The sequence below is a fragment of the Chrysochloris asiatica genome, unplaced genomic scaffold (genome assembly GCF_000296735.1).
Source record: "Chrysochloris asiatica unplaced genomic scaffold, ChrAsi1.0 scaffold00004, whole genome shotgun sequence".
Taxonomy (NCBI): Eukaryota; Metazoa; Chordata; class Mammalia; order Afrosoricida; family Chrysochloridae; genus Chrysochloris; species Chrysochloris asiatica.
Genome location: NW_006408522.1, coordinates 20956796 through 20978464, shown reverse-complemented (window position 1 = coordinate 20978464; position 21669 = coordinate 20956796). Strand labels below are relative to the sequence as shown.

General features: G+C 38.2%; 1 protein-coding gene across 3 annotated transcripts in view; it reads right to left on the bottom strand.

Moving 5' to 3' along the window:
- Nucleotides 1-21669, bottom strand: part of MYO5A (myosin VA (heavy chain 12, myoxin)) — a 239831-nt gene that overhangs the window by 121361 nt on the left and 96801 nt on the right. For all 3 annotated transcript variants that reach the window (XM_006831634.1, XM_006831636.1, XM_006831635.1), the window contains 4 exons: nt 11726-11882; nt 6378-6521; nt 2916-2997; nt 2176-2283 (listed from right to left, as the gene is read on the bottom strand). In XM_006831634.1, coding sequence (XP_006831697.1) covers nt 2176-2283; nt 2916-2997; nt 6378-6521; nt 11726-11882 — 491 coding nt within the window. The remainder of the gene's footprint in view (nt 1-2175; nt 2284-2915; nt 2998-6377; nt 6522-11725; nt 11883-21669) is intronic.

Genomic DNA, 21669 nt, shown 5'->3' with positions numbered 1-21669 from the left:
AGTCCCTTCCTGATGTCTCAAACTGGAAAGTGGTGTCCTGAAATGTTAGGAAAGACTTTTATTAGATCTGGCTCTGTGTTTCCATAAAATAAGAATTCACAGAACATTAGATATAATTATATGCAAATATAAGTAGCAAAATTATTTCCAAATAAGTAATCGTAGATAGGTAATTAAGAGTTGACTTGATAATGATGGTTTTTTGCCATCTCCCACATTATGACGTCTTCAAATTCACTATCTTCAGCTTGCAATCTTATTTTGTTTAAGAAGTAAAACAGTGTGTGGGGGTTTTTCCAACTTTAATGTGCATATGTCTCACCAATGAATCTTGTTAAAATGTAGATTCTGGGGTGAGAGTCTGCATTTCTAATGCGCTCTCCTGTGGAGCATACTCTGATTAACCAAGTAACGCACATGACTACGAATTAAATTAACTGACCTGTGACTAAACCTTGAAGCACTAACAGCTGATCTTTGATTATTTATGTTATGAGGTTTTACAAAACTTAATTTACCTAAAAGTTATCACATGGTTCTAAAGATTAATTTATTCACATGTACACCTAACATTTTTAATCCCATAAATAAGATGAGTGACATTTGAGCACTGTAAAAAATGTTAAAATAAACCATATGTGATACAATGTTCTGTCACCAACCCAGCTCAGCGACATTTCCCAGTCACCAAAACCAAACTGAAAAAAACCCCAAAAAGCCCATGGCTTCGAGTCCATTGTGGTGCATGGCGACCCATGTGTTTACAGTGCAGAACTGCTCCAGAACTGTTGCGGACCGTGTAAGACTGGTCAGAGGTTCAAGGCCCTATAGGCCCGAGTGTAACAAATGAAGCCACTTGGCAGTTAATAGCAAATTGTTTTTCATCAAATGTTTAGTCATATTTATTTAATTCCAAACATGAGCCCTGGATGTCCACAGAGAAATGCAATATTCCCCTAAGTTTCTAAGGTCAAGATTTTCCCCCTAGAACCAAGGCAGTAAAACTTCCTCAGAGGACGAACAAGGACAGGTTTACTGGGATTAAGCAGGGAGGCTCTGGAGAGGAACTGCCCGGGGTATATTCACTTGGGGTGGAGCGGTAAATTCTGGGAATACGGGATTAAGGACAATGGGGACAACGCCCTCGGACCACCCTGGGTTCAATCAGTTTGATCCAAGTGAAGGTTAAACCCAGTAAGGAAGAAAGGAATATTGGTTTAAGTAAGGTTTACTGGCTTAACATATCTTAAAGATTGTCTTGTCTGAATAATACCATTCTTCTTCTGTAAAGATCCCTCCCCGCTTGGTGTGAAGCTCCTCCCCTGAATAAAGCAGAAGCCCGGGCCTCCCCAGGTGTGCATTACTGGTTGGAAGGCATGGAGTAACGATTGCAGTGCATTACGGGTTGGAAGGCATGGAGTAACGATTGCAGTGCATTACGGGTTGGAAGGCATGCAGTAAAGATTGCAGGGCAGTGAGTTGCTGCCTGCAGAGGCCATGATGCCTGTAGTCCCAAGCCTGCCCACCAGTGATGTATCCACCCTGGCTTTGGGGTGCCTCATTGTCTCCCTTCTTCTGTTTGTCTGTGTATTCTTTCGCTATCCCTATCGCCGCTGGATCTCCCCTCCTTGTGAACCAAACACTCGTGAACAACACAACTATGTCGAGGGCAGACCCCGACACAGAACGCCATATGGGTGAAAAGAGACAACTCAAAACAAAAGAATGAAAACAAATAATGCACTCAAATATTAGACCCTAAGGGAACCCATTTCACTTAAGCTCTCAGCTCCAGATTTTGTAAAAACATAAGCAAAGGTTTTAGTTAATCTTACCTTTCCTACTGCCTCCAACATATCTTTTTTGTTGTTGTTTAAGAAAGCTTCAGTGAGGTATAATCTATGTACCATAAAATCCACCCATTTTATGTCTGCAAGTCAATGATTTTTAGTATATTTAGTCATACATTCATTGCTACAATCTAATTTTAGAACAGTCCGTCACCCTAAAAAGAAACCGCATGCCATTTGCAATCCAAGTGGTTTTTTTTTAAAGAAATGTTAAATCTCTCAGTAATATTCACAAATTAATGCAAAGCCAAGTCAATATTCTGAACAAGAATGGCTTGAGTCACAAAGCTATTACTTATAAGAACTTGAGAAAAAATGAAATTACCTAGCAAAGTGCAGGCCTGCCTGGTGTGTGCCATTTCCTTGGCATCATCAATTCCTTCAATCACAGGACTGCCTCCTTGTTTTGTGTAATGAAAGTAATTTGCATTTCCTGCAATTCAGGGAAATAAAATTTTGCAGTCCATGAAAAAGCCTTGACATTGTACCCTTATTCCCACTCTGAATGAGAAACAGTAATAGCATGGTTAAATTACAGACTCTGGAGTTGGGCTGCCTATGATTTCAGTTACAGTTCTTTAACATAAAAGTCAGTATTACATAATGAAGTGAAATATTTATCTTAACTGGTGAAATAAGTAGTCCTTTCCTCAAGGTTTTATTACAATCTATGTTAGGGTAATTTCTGTAAACACTGTACTCTGTCATCAGGAACCCTATACACCAACATAAGATAAAATCCTTTAAAAAGTTTTCCTTTCAATTAATGAAAATTTTAAACACATATAAAAGTAGAGACATTAGTATAATAATCCCTATGTACCCATAAGGGATTATTGTTTGTTGATCAAGTATCAATTCAAGATCAGTCTTGTTCTATTACACATAGCTACTCCCATGCTCCTCCCATAACCCCCATGGATTATTTTATAGCCAACTGCAGGTTTACCATCTCATCCATAAATATTGCAGTATGAAATATGCTCATATTTAATAAGTAAATTTATGAACTCAGAAATGAACAGAGAACAATACAGCACAACAAAGCTAATGCCATATTCGTACCTAATCGTAGCATTTTAAATTCTGGTAACTTTGCTGAGGCACAAAGCTGATAGAAGATGTGATAGTTTCTCTCCTCTTCTGCCTTTGAAATAAGAAAAGAGTTTTCAAATACAATATTTTAAGCTAAAACTCAGAAAACTGAATCATAAAATAAAATTGTAATATTGAATTATCTTACTTGGTGAAATAAATTGTCCTTTTCTAAATTTCCTAATACATATTTATGATTAAACCTTATGATTAGTAGTATATGTGCTTCTATATCTGTCGGTCACATTCAACATAAGACAGCAACATTTTCTGAACTAGTGACTTACAACTATAGTCATCGGAGGTAAGTATTTGAAGGGAAGCTAAAACCATTTTTTGCAACCGTTAATACTATTTTCTAACGGTACTTGAAGAGTCATGGTTTTCCTAACACTCTGACAGAAAAACAATATCCCATCTTTGCCACATTTTAGAATGGGCCATTGACTATTGTTGCTGTTTGTAAGGAATCTACAAAAGTACTATATCATCTCTGTCATTTGAGTTGATATATTGTAGATTCAGTAATAATATTCTGTAAAATAGAAAGTAAATTATATAAAATTCTAAAAATTTTTAAAAAAAGAGTTTTCTGATGATCTTTTTGCACCTATGTACATATTTTGCAAAGAAGGAAGCTTTAAAAAGTTTGTGGACAAATGAAATGAAAAGATAATGGAATTTTTTCACAAACTTTTTTAAGCTCCTTGGTGTTTAAAAAAACACACTTTTGGTAGTATAATTCATATAAAACTGAATTCCTATTCTCTAACTCTACAGTGTATTCAGTTGGCTAAATAGTGCTAATCAGGCCAAGGTCAGGTTTGATTCACAAAGGGAGTTGATAATTGCCATAAGTATACTTGGCATAAGAGTCACAAGACACTGAACAATTTACTAGCTGTTCCCAGGAATGACAGGCAGGAGATCAGATGCTTCAACACTAAAGAGCTAGAAAAGCAGAGGAGCCAGCAGAAATGCTTTGGTCTTCTCTGCACATGAAGGACAAGATGGAGTGAGTTTTTCAAATGACTTAACTTATTTTGGCAGACCAAACATTTTCCATATCATATAGCCTTGGGGGGTTGAGGAGCAGCTAGAATTGCTTCATTGTCTGGAGACTAAGTAAAATAAGGTGTAGGCCTTATTTTGTATTAAGGACTACTACTTTTGTATTAAGAATTACTGTCACATATTGACCATGGACCATCTTTCCTATTCACTTAACCTTATAATCATTTACCTATCAATCAAATCTCTACTATGTGAACTTAATCTTCTCTTACCTCTGTATATTCCACTCATCCTTCCCTCTGGCTACTAAATTGCAGTTTTAAAAACCTGTGCAAATATGCAAGTATTTGTGTGTATCTAGGCGTCAGAATGATAATAAAGAGGGAGAGTGACTACTGCCTTCATTATACTTTTGCTGTTAAGTGCATGTTGTTATCGTTAAGTGCCGTCAAGTCAATTCCGACCCATAGAGTATAGGGTTTCCGAGGAGCAGCTGGTGAGCTTGAACTGCCAACCTTGTAGTTCAAATGACTTTGCAGTCTAGCGCATAACCCACAGCACCATGTGTAGTCAGTTTTGATTCACAGCAACCCAGTATAGGGTTTCCAAAGAGCAGGTGGTGTGTTTGAACCACCTACCTTGTGGTGGATCTGCACTAGGACACCACAGACTTTGTTGTTGTTAAGTGCTATCGAGTCGGTTCCAACTCAAGTGATCCTGCATAGGGCTTTCTGAGAAGTGGTTGGTGAGTTTTAACTGTTGACCTTGTGGTTCAAACTGACCTTGAGGTCTAGTGCTGATCCTATGACACCATGTTGTTGTTGTTAGATGCCATCAAATCAGTACCAACTCATAGTGACCCTATGCACAACAGAACGAAACACTGCCCAGTCCTGGGCCAACCTAACTATTGTTGCCACACTTGAGCCCATTGATGCTGCCACTTTGCCAATCCAACTCGCTGGGTTTGTCAATCCTATTTTACTCTGACCCTCCTCCTTACCAAACATGATACCCTTCTCCAGTGACTGTTCCCTCTTGACAATATGTCAAAGTATGAGAGATGACGTTTGGCCTTCCTGGCCTCTAAGGAGCACTCACTCTGGCTGCACCTCTTCCAACACAGATCTGTTTGTTCTTTTGGCAGCCCATGGTACCTTCAACATTCTCCTCCAGCACCATAACTCAAATGCATCAATTCTTCTATAGTCTTCGTTATTCACTGTCCAGCGTTCGCATACATATGAGGTTACTGAAAATACCATGGCTTGGGTCAGGCGCGCCTTAGCCCTCAAGCTGACATCTTTGCTTTTCAACACTTTAAAAAGGTCTTGTGCAGCAGATTTGCCTAATGCAATACGTCGTTTGCATAGGTGGCCACAAATCAGGCACATGCCCAAAGCCATAGCACTAAAGGTCTAGACTGTTTAAAATATATATTTAGGACCATACAAATGTCAGAGTAGCTACAGGCTGCCCAAATTCACACTCTAGTCCTAGACTCTCTGAAAACGTCTTGGGAGCGGGAAGTGGCAGACTTGGCTACATGGTAGCGTCAGGGGGATTTGAAGCTCACTGCAGTGGGTATTCAGGTAGGCGCTGCTGAAGCCCTGGATCTTCAACAGGAGGAATGCAAGGAACCTTTTACTGGGAGTTTTCCACCATAAATCCATCCTCCTTAGTTTATCTGTAAACATGTTAATGTAGTAACACAAGTATTATAGAATATTTCAAACTTTCAGGTAAAAAATGACCAAGAGCATATGTGTGAATGAAAATCCTACAGAGATGCACCAGAATGATATTCATTGATTGAGTGTATTCTTGGATAGCAGTCCACACCTGGGTTGTGAAGATTTGTTTTTACCTGTGTAGCGCTGTAGGATAAAGCACTGGACTGTAAGGTCAGTTTGAATCGCTCCACAGAAACCCTACACAGAGTTGCTATGAGTTGAGCCAACTCAACGGCACTTAACAACAATAACATTCTAGCTAAACTATATTATATTCTGAGAAAAGAGAAGGAAAGAGGACAAGAATCATTTTTTTTCTTGAACTAAGTTCACATCTTAACTCTTTTGAGGACACAGACCACTCAATGCCTTTCCTGTCAGTTGTGAAATGTGATAGACAAGTCTAAACTAACAGCACCTCTTCTTAAGTAAGCTTTGCCTACAAGAATCTATAGGTAAAAGTCAAAATCGTTAAACCTCAATAAAGTACCAGTGCCAAAGATTATTAGTCTAATAGGTATCCGCCTATTTTGTATAAGCACCACTATACAATAATCAGCTCAAGTGTAGTTTGTAGTACTATTACCAATGACATACTCAAGAGTATCTGATTATTAAATGCCTGTCAACACACATGCAATTATATAATATCATACAAGTATATATGTATATATGCCTGTCTTACCTGGAAAACCACTCTGGACTTCTCTAACAGGTAAGTTCTCATGTTGGCACCAATGATTCGATATCTCTTATCAAAGCCAATCTCAATATACTTCCCAAAACGGCTGCTATTATCATTCCTGGTTGTTTTAGCATTTCCAATTGACTAAAAAGCAAGAGTGGAAATAAGATTTCAGAAGCACAATTCATGTAATGACATTTATAGAATTTGTTCAGGGATAGAAAGGCTAGAGTAGAAGACAACCTTTTAAAAGTGATGCCTATAAGAACAGAACTAACTTGCCCCTGCAGGTGTAGGCATATGCCTTGCTCACTGCACAACCACACAGATATGTTAATAGTTCTTATCATGCAATATAGAAAGAGAATGGGCGGAGTTAGAAACTGTCAAGACATGATCCTTCTTTGTTAATCATCAGGGTTTTAAGTTCTTGAAAAACTTAAGTCAGTTCTTGGTAAATAAACTAGTTAAGACAACTACATCTTTTCCTGGAAATCTTGGTTAGGTGCTCATGGTTTCTTTAGCAAGACGTTTCTGTTCCATCATCATATCTATGTTTTGCCATCCTGCTCGACTTAAAAGAGCCAACGCCAGAGCAGAAAGGGGACCTTGCTGTCACTACAGAGAAGAGCTGGGAGTACATGCTTTGGGCCCAGAGACCCTGTGATAAGAACATCCTAGACCCACAAGACAGTGTTCAACACCAGAGCTGGCTCATGATGGCACAGTGGGCTTTTGGGCCCACAGAATGAGGCAGATATAGTGGGTATGTAGACCCACAGAGTCAGAGAGCTGAGCGCCTTGGGTGAGAATGCTTGCTGACAATGTGAGGTGTCTCCAGGCACTTAATGATGCAGCTACAGAACTTTGTAACATGTGCCCAAGCAGGGTAGAGGCTGAGGGGCCAAGGCCAGTGAGAGGCCTGACTACAGGCAGGGGTAAGAAGCTGTCCTGACTGAAGAACTTATTTTGAGTTATTCTTGATCCTGAACTGTAGCCGGTTATTTCCTTAATAGACCCCCCAATCCTGAGTATTGTCTGTGAATTGTGTTTGGTCATTGCAATAAATTATCAAAACCAGCAGGTATGAGAGAGTATGGTTGGAGGGACAGCTGGTTATCAGAACTAGTAAAAAAGACTGGAGGGTAGAGGTGTGTCTGACTTCCCCTTCATAGGAATCAGTCTTGGATGGTGTACATGGTGATTCTCCCTGCCTCATGAAGCTAGAGGAGGTCAGCCATAACCTTTCACATTGGTCCAGTTGGAGTGCCTATTAGCAGATTATTAGTATTACTCACTCACATCAAATACCATTTTATGGAACCAAAGACAGTAAAATCCATATTTGGATTATGATAGTTGGATCCAACTTGCAAAATTATCTGCTAAAAAATGTGGAAACTGTAACTAACTTTCTGCTACATTTTTTATATAACCTTAAAAATTTAAATGACATATGTACTATTTTTCTGACTTCAGTAACATGCTTCCATAAACTTTTCCTTTAGGGCAAAGCAAAAAAAAAAAAGTACAGTTAGAAAAGCAACTGTTCACATAAAGCATATGTTAAATGTTTAATAAACTAATTTTACAGAAGATTAAAATCTTTCACTTGGGCAAAGTCTGTGACTATCAGGATGAGTATAACAAAACAGCAGGGAGAAAGACTTGAAAATAAATGCACTGGAGGCATTTATGCACAAATGTTAAGTGATGCAAACAGTAGTAATAAAGTCCACACATACAGATTCCTGATCAATCAGGAAAAACGCATTTCACTCTCCGAAGGGGCAGGTATTATCTTAGTTTGTTTTGGCGCTGAGCACACTGTTGTATTTTATCTCAGATTCACATTAAAAATTATTTTTCTTTGCCTATTGGGGTTTTTTTTAATTAGATGATTTTATAGATAAATAAGAATGACTAGCGACTGTTTTCCAAACAAAATTATAGAATGATCTAATGTAGCCTGAGGTAATTTTAACTATTCAGACATTTACTCAGATGTTCCCTTTTGAATTATGAAAAAGAAAAAAAAAGAAAGTCTCCATATGTTCTATTTTTCTTCTGTTTAGGATCTAAATTAATGCAACACATCGAATTTTCCCTCAACACAAAATATTGTGTCAAAGACCAGAGGCAGGGTTAAATGTAGTAGAAGTAGCCGCATCAGCAATATTTACTGAGGGCTTTCTTCCTGCCAGTAATGCACCAAAGGGAAGAAGAAGGTGGTCTAGAGTTTCTCCTCCCTCCCTAACTCTTATCCCCCTTCCAGATGTCATCTCTCCCTCATCTACTCTGAGTGGGATTGGTGTGATCTACTTGGCAAAGTCACACTTCCCTCTGTGTGAGGAGGCACTAATTGGGCTAAGGTAGAAGCAGACATTTTAGCTCTTAAATGAGGCAACTGATAGAAGGTACAAATGAAATACAGGTCTGAAGACCTGGGTATGAGAACAGGACCAACTACCAACTTGCCTTAATTTAACCTCTCTGAAAACCTGTACTGTCCCAAAGTGCAAATTAACTGGGATGGATGACCTCCAGGGTCCTTTTCAAAAAATAAAATTATATGATTCTAAGCCCTAAGCCTAATGTAGAAAAAAGAAAGGGAAAAAAAAAAAAAAAAAGAGTTCTTTATGTAAACACTATCTTTTGTCTATCCACCTTCTAAATTGCTCACCAAGCTTATAAATATTGTATTCCAAACAGCCACCCTTAATGCTATTTTCCATTCAATGAAAAAGAAATTGCTAAAGGAAAGGAGTAATGTTAAGATCTTGATTTTACTGCTAATTTTAGTGAAATATTGAACAGGTTACTCTCTTTTACTAAATGGAAATGAAAATCTTCAACTACAGTTACTGAACATGAAAAAGAACTTTTAAGACCCACTTGATCCTAAGAATCTTCCCTGCCCTCATTTTAGGATGAAAATTTCTAAGAGAAAAGGGATGAAAAGAAAACATATAAAAAAAAAATAACAAGAATAATTTCTCTATATAACATTCATAATTTACAAAAGGAACCTATGCTGAGGATGAGGGCCTTGTTTTCTACAGGATACTATGCAAATCCCTGGACTCACTGGGTTGTGTTGTTAACCATACAAGATGCTCATTATCCAAGTAGGACTTTCAGCAGATCACTAGGAACGGGATAGCCCTTCTTGATATTAGAGTACAGGGCTCTATTATAGAGATGTGAGGTAGAATTAAACCTACAAAGAATTTTCTAGACTTACATGCTCAATATTTTATCTTTTTTCTGTAACTGTAAGCCCTTGTCACCATTCTTCAGCCCCATATGCCATTTAAATATTTCAGAGGAGTGCTCTCTTTTGTAGTTGTTGAAAATTAGTTCTCCAACTCTACCAAACTTTTCTTAGATCCAAATTCTTGCAGATGGGCTAAACAATACTATAGAAGGAAGTAGCTAAGTATAACTGATCCCTTTATTTTTCATTCCAGCAGACAAGGAAAATTCCTTACGTACCTATTAATATGTAGTATCTGTGGTCACTATATAATTTTAATATTGTTCCTACTAACACAACTCAAATCTTTGTTATAGAAAAAGCACTGTAGCTGTTTTTGATATGGAATGTAGTAGCATGGTTAAAAGATGCCTTATTCCAGACTTAAGTTTTCCATAAGACAGCTTCAAACTCTGGTTAAGGATTTCCTATATGAGTCTCTGATGCCATCACAATCAAGACTTTGGAATAGTCTAACATTAGGGACCAGAATGGCATGGACTGTTGCCAAATACCAAAAATTTGTTCTCATGACCCAAAACAGTCAAAGCAATGAAATGAATGAAGCAAAGTGCTGTTTTCTAATCCAAACCAGAAACTGGCTCCACAGATTGTAGGCCCCTAATATTAACATCAGTGATATATACCACTATATCTGTAGCTTACATTCTTTCAAAATCTTAATATTTGTTTAAAACCGTCATGCCTCTGGGCACATGCATCTGTTTCCTCTGTCCATGCTATTTTAGAAAACTTTTCCAGTTCTCTTTCCATCAAGGGCCCAGCCCAGGAGGCCTCTCAGCTTCCTCAGCATAGCTCAGCCTTTCAGTCCCAAGAGCAGAAGTGTTAGAGGCAAAGGTCACAGCATTCTGCTTTGAAGGTCACACACAGCACTGCAAACCAGGGACAATTACCTCTGGACAGATAATTGCAAAAACCACTTGTACAACAGGTGCACCAGGTCAGTTCGAATTCCCTCTGTGCTTGGGTAGCAAATAAGGCTTGATGAAGGGGCAAAAAATAAACAGGAGTAAAAATGCTGGCTTAAATTTTCAACGAGGAGCGTTCTTTCTGCATGCTCAAAGCAATTTCTCCCCACTTAGTACAAGTTACATTTCCTTATTTAATGGGACTACTTACAGAATTACAAGATAAGCATTGGACTGCTAACTGCAAAGTCTAGAAGCCTACCAGCCACTCCTTGGAAACTCTATACAGGGTCACAGTGAGTCCAAACCAACTCAACGGCACTAAACAAAAACAACTTACAAAACTGTAACTTTCCTAAAACCCTTTAAAAGGCAAATAGCCATCTAGTTACAAGCCTTAAAATAACTCAAATTCTCACTTACACAACCAGTTCCATTTTCTTTGGCATAAGCACTCTTAGAGTGCATAAATGTTCTACTTGTGAAAGGACATCCTTTCATATTTCTTCCCCTCATATGACTTTACTGTTATTGAATTACTTTCTCTAACCTAAATCTGTGTGGTGCTTTACAGAAAGAAATTTTAAAATGTTTATGGATCTTGGTGAGGTTGAGATCATGATTTCAGTTTACAGTTGAAGTCTGGGGGGAAATATATATCTCAACAGGTTGGACTATATACAGAAAATGAAATGTGAATACAGGAATAATGAAACTCATTCATGCTTGAGCACAGTAAAGCTTATGTTTCAGAAGGAGCATAAATTAGAACTCTGGACTGGAGAGAGATGAACATCGCACTTCGGATCCAAGGAGCAATAGAAATGAGCCAATTCAGTAGGAAAAAAGAAACTTCTGAACATGGAGTACCACTACTGCTGCCCTCCATGAAGAAAAACAAGTCAGTAGTAGATTCAAACACAAAAAATAGGATTATGGACTAAAGCAGCTTCCTCGTACCTGGCCTTTACTCAAAATGTCTACTTACTGAGTATTCACTTTTCCTAGCTCTCTTACCAATTTTTATTTTAGTGACCAGAAGATCCCAGACTTTCTGAGAAGTTATTTATTAACAGAAGTAAGAATAAATAATATGACATCATACGGTATAACAATATAAGAAGTAAGCTGTAGAAAGAAGGCTGAGGATGCTGCTGTCTTACCTCCATGATGGGATTGGAGGCCAAGACCTTTTCCTCAACATTGGCCTCATTGGCAGAACCACTTACAGTTGCAAAGTACCTCATGGCATACTTAGCTGAGACTGTTTTTCCTGCCCCAGACTCGCCACTTACAATGATGGACTGATTTCGTTCATCTCTACAAAACAAAGAATAGTAACCAATCAGTACTGTCATCTTCTAAATGTGAGTCGCACTATTTCTTCTCTGTTCTCATCAATATGCCACAGTGGTTTACTGCTGTTGGTTCATACATGCAAAATATGGAAAGGAACATAGAATAATATTTTCTAGTAAGAATAACTATTTCTTGACTAACAATATACAAAGAGAGAGAAGAAGATATCATACATTAAATTAGAATACAACACATCTAAGGATTAATCTGCAATAGAAGGACTATGATTTATGTGTGTACATATCTCAAATATATTATTTATTCCTAGAGAATTACTTTGGTATCTTATATTGTTTTCAACCACCTCAGAAGACAAGGGAATATTCTTTGGAGGTATTCAAAGGAATTTAAAAGTAAAAACGATTTAATTTAAACTAATAAAACCATTTCAAATTTACCCATACTTCAAATTGCCAAATGGTTAGCAGTCCATAAAGTTGAACTTCCAGAAGCTCTAGCAACCCTGTATAGGGTTTCCAAGGAGCAACTGGTGAGCTTGAACCACTGACTTTGCAGTTCAAATGACTTTGCAGTCTATCGCATTAGCCCACAGTGACACACCAGGACTTTATTACTAGAGGGGAAAAAAATGGCCCATTTTCTGACTGGTTTCATTCAAATATATCAAGCTACAAATCATGTCTGATGATACAGTTTAGAATATTATTACTATTAATAAGACTATGGGGCTCATTTAGTATTTACCTAGTACTGATCTTAGAATTCAAAGACTGACTTAATGAATTAATGAATCATTAATTCATTCACACAATAAATCAAAAACTCTAAGTGGTCTCTTAAATAAATGGTGCTGAGTCAACTGGATGTCCACATGCAAAAGAATAAAGTCAGACTCACTCCTCATAGCATACACAAAAATTAATTTAAAATAAATCAATAATCTACATATTAAGAAGTAAAACCATAAAACTAAGAAGAAAATACAAGCAAAACTTGTTTTTGACAACAGTCTTAGAAAAAACACCAAAAACATGAATGAGAAAAGGAACATTGAGTTTAAAAAGTAGGATTCATCAAAAAAAAAAAAAAAAAAAACTGTGCAAAGGACTTTATCAAGAAAGTGAAGCGATGACTTACAGAATGAGAGAAAATATTTGGGGATCACATTTTGATAAGAGTTTAAAATCTAGAATATATATAGAATTTCTACAACTCAATAACAAAATAGCAACCAACCTATTTTTAAAATGGGCAAAGAACTTTAAGAGATAATTCCTTCAAAGATGCTGAAGGTTGTTAATCATATGTTGTTGTTAGGTGCCATCGAGTCAGAACAACTCATAGCAACCCTATGCACAACAGAACAAAACACTGCCCGATCTTGGGCCAGCCTCACAATTGTTGCCACACTTGAGCCATTCATGCTATCACTCTGCCAATCCAATTAGCTGGGGTTCTTCCTCTTTTTCTCTGACCCTCCACCTTACTTAACATGATATCCTTCTCTAGCAACTGGTCCCTCCTGACAATATGTCTGAAGTATGAAAGAAAAAATTTGGCTATACTGGCCTCCAAGGAGCACTCTGGCTGCACTTTTTCCAACACAGATCTGTTGGTTCTTTTGGAAGCCCATAGCACTTTCAATATTCTCCTCCAACACCATAATTCAAATGCATCAATTCTTCTACGGTCTTCCTTATTCACCGTCCAGCTTTTACATGCATATGAGGTTATTGAAAATACCATGACTTGGGTCAGGCACACCTTAGTCTTCAAGCTGACACCTTTGCTCTTCAATACTTTAAAAAGGTCTTGTGCAGCACATTTGCCTAATGCAATATATCGTTTGATTTCTTGACTGCTGCTTCCATGAGTGTTGATCCAAGAAAAATTGAAGTCCTTGACAACTTCAATCTTTTCTCCATTGATAAGAATGTTGTTTATTGGTCCAGTGGTAAGGATTTTTGTTTTCTTTACATTGAGATGCAATCCATACTAAAGGCTGTGCTCTTTCATCAGTAAGTATTTTAAGTCTTCTTCACTTTCAGCAAGTAAGGTTGTATCATCTGCATATCACAGGTTGTTAATGAGTCTTCCTCCAATCCTGAGGCCACGTTTTTCTTCATAAAACCCAGATTCTTGTGTTATTTGCTCAGCATACAGATTGAATAAGTATGGTGAAAGAATACAAAACCCTGTCGCTCACCTTGCTTAATTTGAACCATTCAGTGTTCCCATGTTATGTTTGAACAGCTGCCTCTTGGTCCATGTACAGATTCCTCATGAGCACAATTAAGTGTTCAGGAATACTCTTACTTCACAATGTTTCCCATAACTTGTCAAGATCCACACAATCGAAAACCTTTGCATAGTCAATAAAGCATAGGTAAACATTGTTCTGATAGTCTCTACTTTCGGTCTAAATCCATCAGACATCCGCAATAATATCCCTCGTTCCATGGCCTCTTCTGAATCCAGCTTGAACCTCTGGAAGTTCTCTGTCAATGTATGCTTGCAGCCATTTCTGTATTACCTTTAGTAAAACTTTACTCACACGGATATCAAAGATACTGTCCAATGATTTCCACATTCCGTTGGGTCACCTCTCTTTGGAATGGGCACAAATACGGATCTCTTCCAATCAGTTGGCCAGATAGTTGTCTTAGAAATTTCTTGGCAGAGATAAGTGAGTGCCTCCAGTGCCGCCTCACTTTCTTGAATGATTTCAACTTTTATTCCATCAATTCCTGATACCTTGTTCTTTGCCAATTCATTCAATGCACCTTGGACTTGTTCCTTCAGTATCATCGGCTCTTTTTTTTTATTATTTTAAATAAATGTTGTATTGTGAATTGTGTGATAGTTTACATGGGAGAACATTAGTTTTACATTCATTCTATCATACATTGTTTCATTGCCATAGTTACCATCCCATCCATGCATCATCACCCAACGCCTCCCCCTTCCCCCCTTCCCCCCATGGTCCTCAGCACACAGCCCCTTTCCCTCTCTGGATCTCAAGTCCCCAGCCACTCCATCTCTTCACATCATCTTTTCTGCCTCCATCTCAGGACTCACTGCTTCTCTGGGTAGGGTCCTGCTCTCCACTCTTCTTCCCTGATGGTCCCAGGGCCCTCAGCTCCTAGACTGAAAAGTTAATCACTCCCCTCCTTGCTATAAAATGTCCACCTTTAAATTTCCAACCCTCACAGTCAGTCCTGATAACAATTATTCACTATTGCATCACAAGAGACCCATCTGCATTTCAATTAATCAGCCCTTCCTGGACAGGCTGGATACTATTCACTGGAGACTCTACCTTCCTCCATGCCCTTTGGATCTAGGTTCCCTCTTGAAAGCTTGTAGGCCAGTCACTTCTTACCTATCATTGGCTCTTGATCATAAGCTACCTCTTGAAATGGTTGAACATCAACCATTGCCTTTTGGTACAGTGACTCTGTATATTCCTTCCATCTTATTTTTTTTTTTTTACGCTCCGCCCTCCCCCCTTTCCCCCATCCATCACCAACTTCCCAACAACTAACAAAGCCTTTCATCTTCTTTTGATGCTTTCTGCATCATTCAATAATTTGCTCAGAGAATCCTTCAGTAATGAAAGTCGAGGCTTGAATTTTTTCTTCAGTTCCTCAGCTTAAGAAATGCTGAGCTTGTTCTTCCCTTTTGGTTTTCTGACTCCAGATCTTTGCACATTTCCTTGTAATATTTAATTTTGTCTTCTTGAGGTAACCTTTGAAATTTTCTGTTCAGTTCTTGTACTGCTTCATTTCTTCCATTTGCTTTAACATCTCTACTCTGGAGAGCAAGGTTCTGTGTCTCTTCTGACATCTATTAGTCATTTGTTGTTAAGTGCCGTCGAGTAGATTTCTACCAATAGCAATCCTGTATAGAGTTTCCAAGGAGCAGCTGGTGAGCTTGAACCACTGACCTTGCAGTTCAAATGACTTTGCAGTCTGATGCATTAGTCTACTGCGTCAGGGAGATTCTCTGGGCAAATCTAAACCACAATGAGCTATCACCCACTAGGATGGCTGTTATGAGACATTAAAAACATCAAATGTTGATGAGGCTGTAGAGAAAGTGGAACCTTCATACACTACTGGTGGGGCTATAAAATAGTGCAGCTGCTGTAGAGCTTCCTCAAAATTAAACATAGAATTACCAGATGACTCCACAGCAATGCGGAGTATGAGTGGCAAGAGGAGAACATGAAAAATTATGAAAGTCTGAACAGAAGCAGTGACGGTGAGGATTAAGAGAGGCAGACGAATTATCAAAGGCGGAGAACTATCAAAGCTGTTGTTAGATGCTGTCGAGTCAGCTCTGAATCATAGCAAACCTATGCATAAGCAACAAAACACAGACCAGTCCTATGCCATCCTCCCAACTGTTGCTATGCTTGATCCCATTGTTGGTGACACTGTGTCAACTCATCTCCTTGGTGATTTTCTTCTTTTTCACTAACACTCCACTTCATGATGTTAAGCAGCATGATGTTAAGTTAGCATGATATCCTTACTCCAGGGACTGGTCCCTCCTGACAACATGTGCAAAGAACGAGAGATGAATTCTTGTCATCCTAGCTTTTAAGGAATATTTTGGCTATACATTTTGAGTGCCTTCCAATCTGACAGGTTCAGATTCTGGCAGTGTTTCAGAAACTGTTCTGCTGCTGTCCATAAGGTTTTCAGAGTCTAGCCTTTCAGAAGTAGTCCACCTCTGCTTCTTCCTAGTCTGCTTCAGTCTGAAGACTCCACTGAAATCTAAAACACCAATGGCGTAGCTTCCAGCATCACAGCAACACAAAAGCCACAACAGTGTGACAAACTGACAGAGTGAGTGGTAAAGAATTAATAATTTTCCACAGAAGAAATTTAGGATGTTTTTAAGGAAAAAAAGTTCTTTCTTCTTTGAGAAATGAGAGTTGTCACCTTATTTTACAGAACTTGAAAAATACCTATGGGAGCATCCAGTTTAGCCCTAAGTTCATTCATATCACATTACTGTGGCCACCAAGCAGCCTGCTCCTGATCCATAATCTAATTTCCATAATGTAAAGAGAATCAGGAGGACCCAGGGCTATACAAGGCCTTAGAATACAAGCTCACATGTAATCCCCATCATCATGAAACATTCCTTCAACCTCGTATCACCATCTCCTCTCCTTTTTATTTGAATTTCAGAACTGAACTGGGTTTTCTCATTGCCTCTATTCATTCTTAGCTAAATTCGAGATAAATCATTTGAGTAAAAGAATTCTCATTGTGGTGCCGGTGTCCTTTATTCAACTATTTGAAATGGTCTCTGCATTTATCTCTTAGATACATTAGTCAAGTGATCATATCAGCAGTCTTTGGGTTCTCTTCAACAATATGATCAGAAAAACACCATGTCCCAATTCCTGCATGACCAGTTCTGTCACTATGGCCACTCTGACATGAAACTTGCCAACATTTTCCCAGCAATCATTCTAATAGCAAACAGAGTGAAAAGACTGTCACCAGTTTGATGAAAAGACAATCCTAATGGAAACTTATTCCAAATTTGACTGCCTCTGAAAAGCTATTTAAGTCTGAATGACAAAATGTTATATCAAAAAAATCTGAACATTCATGTGTAACAGTCCTATGCAATAGTCCTTTCCTATATTAGCATGGGGACCAATAAATGTATTAAAAGCAGTAAAATAAAGGGCTGTTCAAATGAATCCCAGAGATGTGAAACACAAATACATACATACACACATTGAGGTCAAGCACACACATCAGATACATTTTCTTTCCCAGTATTTAAGTATAAGATCAATTTTTTAAATGTTCTTAAGAAACCTTCTCCTGATGTTTTCCTGACTTTGGGGCCATGAGGCTTCTCTTGTTTCCCAAGTCTAGTAGAGTATGCTAATGCATGAATAAGTACCATTCTTCCATTATATAAACCACTCTGAATCCAGGCTCTACCTGGATCCATCATTTACCAGATTCGTAGCTTTGAGCAATTGTATGGCCTCTCTGAGCAGCGGGTTTTACATTAAGATTAGATGGCATCTAAGGTCCCTGGAAATTGTTAAGCTATATGATCTACAAGTCAAAATAACTCTGGGATTGATTTTTGAGATGTTTGATTAGCCGCATCCTACATTAAAAACCAGCATGAACTTTTGGGACCAAGGACAATCTCAACAGGGCAGGCTTACAGATACTTAGGAGGTCCTGAATGGCTACAGTGTAGATCGGCAGTATGCTTTTCTCTGGAGGGCCATTTCTCCGGAGATGGCCAAAATCAATAAAACACTACAGAGGGAAAAATGCAGATGAATTCAATGCCCTGCTTTAAAATTAAGATCAGGAAATAGGGTGTTTCTATATTTCAGTTCTAGGTGGCCATAGAAGGAAGTAATGGATTGACAGGATAAGAGGAAGAGACAGGTGGGGGTGAGGAACTAGAAAACAACAGAGAAGGGAGAAGGGAAATGCCTAAGAAAGAGGTCAAGGTGTGTGCAAGGAAAAGCAAGAGTAGGCTAGGAAGAAAGCAGCACAGATAACAGACGAGAGTTTACATTTCAGGTGAATATGAGAGGTCACCCTCTTGTACTCGCTTTATATTGTATATTATTTATTGTTCCTGGAAATTTTAGTTAGCGGATTAACCACTAGTTACGATCCTTTGTTTATTCTTGTCCTTCCATGAAAATAATCTTCATTCTACTTTTGTTATTGGTAAGTGCCATAAAGTCAGTTCCAACTCATAGGGAACATATACAGGGTTTCCAAGAGATGGCTGGAGGGTTGGAACCACCAACCTTGTGGTTAGCAGTCCAGTGTTCATCCAAAAGCACCGCGTGTAGGTATCACTTAATGGGCCTCATAAAACCAAGTTAAGGAAAAGAGATTGTTCATATCTCTCTAAGACAGGTCAATCTGAAAGCATGAACCCAAGATTTCTAATTTCTGGCTTGGCCAGTATTTTCAGTAATTCTAACTAGCCTGTGGAGTGGAGGTAAGTTCTAACCTGTTTCAGTCAATGGGGTTCCAGAAGCTCTAGATTTGAGCTAAAAGCTCCTATCTATGTGGTTGTGTTATTATGGGCCTCCAACTCATAGTGAGCCGATCCACAAAGGAACAAAACTCTGCCCGGTCCTGTACCATCCTCACAATTGTTGTTACCCTGAGCCCATTGCTGCTGCCACTGTGCCAACCCATCTCCTTAGGGGTCTTCTTGTTCACAGACCTTCCACTTTACCAAGCATATCCTTCTCTGAGGACTGTTACCTTCTGATAACATGTCCTAAAGTATAAGAGGTAAATTCCTGTTATCCTGGTTTTTAAGGTGCATTCTGGCTATACTTCTTTTAACATCGATTTGTTTGTTTTTCTGGCAGTCCATGGTATTTTTAATACTCATCTCCAACACCATAACTCAAATGCATGAATTATTCTACAGTGTTCTTTATTCATTGTCCAACTTTCACATGTATATGAAGCTACTGAAAATACCATGGCTTGGGTCAGGCACCTCAGTCCTCCTTAAACCGATACCTTTGCTGTTGAACACTTTAAGGAGGTCTTGCGCAGCAGATTTGCCTAATGCAAAACGTCGTTTGATTCCTTGACTGCTGCTCCCATGAGGTGCAATCCATACTGAAAGCTGTAGTCTTTGATCTACAGTATTTTAAGTCCTCTTCCCTTCAAGTAAGCAAGATTGTATCCTCAGCATATTGCAGGTTATTAATGAGTCTTCCTCCAATCTTGATACACATTCTTTTTCATATAATCCAGTTTCTTGAATTACTTGCTTAGCATACAGACTGAATAAATAGGTTGAAATGATATAACCCTGGCACATACCTTTCTTGATTTTAAACCTTTCAATACCTCCTTGTTCAATTTAAAAATCAAGTTTTAGAGTCTACTGATCCTTCTCATTGTTTCCAGCCTTCACAGTCCAATCACCAGAAAGTATCAATATGTCTTGATTACATAATTTCAGACTGAAGAAGTTGTTAGAATTCTTCAATTTCATCATCACTGACTTTAGTGGTTGATGTGTAAATTTGAATAATAGTGTTATTAACTGGTCTTCCTTGTTAAGTGTCATTGAGTCGGTTCCGACCCATAGCGACCCTGTATTGGGTTTCCAAGAAGTGAATGATGAGCTTGAACTGCCAACCTTGTGGTTTAATATGACTTTGCAGTCCAGCACATTAATCCACAGCACCACACCAGGACTCTGGTCTTCCTTTGTAGGTGTATGGATATTATCATATCACAGACACCATTGTACTTCAAGATAGATCTTGAAATGTTTTTTTATTTTGTTTTTTTTGATGAGGAATACAACACCATTCCTCTTGAAATTGTTGTCCCTGGCACAGTAAACCATATGATGGTCAGATTCAAAATAGCCAATACCAGGCCATTTCAGCTCACTAATTACAAAATTATTGCTCCTTATGTTTTTCATTTTATTTTTGACAACTTCTAATTTTTCTACATTCATACTTCATACATTCCATGTTCCAATTATTAATGGATATTTGCAGCTGTTTCTCCTCAATTTGAATTGTGCCCCCACCTATAAATATTGTTCTTTCATTTAATGAATAATTAACAAGCAGCCAAATACATCAAACACTTTGATGGATTTAAGAGTCTAGGGTTATAGCCTATTTGATGAAGACTGGAAAAAAGACTGTTAAAATTCAATGGAGTAATTATTATAAAAGAGGTCTACTCAGGGCACTAAGAAAACACAAAGGAAGGGCATGAAACTAGTGGGTAATATGGGTAGGAGAATATTAGAAAAGTCTTTCTAAGTAAGGTTATATGTGAATTGACTCATATAATAATAGAAGGGGAACAAGTTGTGTGGAAACCAACCTACTTTCCTGTTTGAGTCCTCACTGATCACATTTTTATTTGGTCTCAAGAGCTTTTCCTTTTATCAGTAAATAAAAAATCCTTGTATCAGATCTTCCTTTTGAACACTACCCATTCAAAAATGTAATCACTGTAGTTTATTGTGGTCATATTGAATACTATTCATATCTACCAAGACAATCAACTTGTTCTCTGCAAATGTAATGAGCATACTTTTAATTCATATCCAGGGCACATCAGCTTGAGACCTGACTCATGTGGAGCACAATTAAATATACCCACCCACATTGATGTTGACTCTGATAACTCTCCACTGGGTGTTGCCAGGTACCTTGGCGTTCAATGACCTGTGTCTAAATATTTAGCTTAAAGGTGAATATGTTAATGTAAAACAAAATATGTTAATATAAAACAAAAACTTTTCTACAGACAATTAACCTAATTTTTCTTCCCTTATTCAAAAAGAAAATATTAAGTTAGTGTTATGTTTTCTTCCATAAAAGCTGTACTTTTTTTTTTAAGCTTTATTGTGAATTAAGTGATAGATTACATGGGAGAACATCAGCTTTGCATTCATCCTATTGTATTTCATTTCATTGCAATGATTACAATCCCCTTCATGCATCATCAAACAACCAAAGGGTACATACACCCTGCAAGCCTGCTCACCAGCTGCCCGCACATAGCCCCTCTCTCTCCCTAAGTCCAGAGTCCCCAGCTGCTCCATCTCTCCATGTCATCAGCTCTGCTTCCATCTCTGGTGTCACTACTTTTCTGGATAGGGTCCCACACTCTGCTCTTCTCCCTTAATGGCCCTAGACTGCAAAATCAACTGCTCCTAGACTGCAAAATCAACCACTCCCCTCCTTTTGTTATAAAACATCTACCTTTAC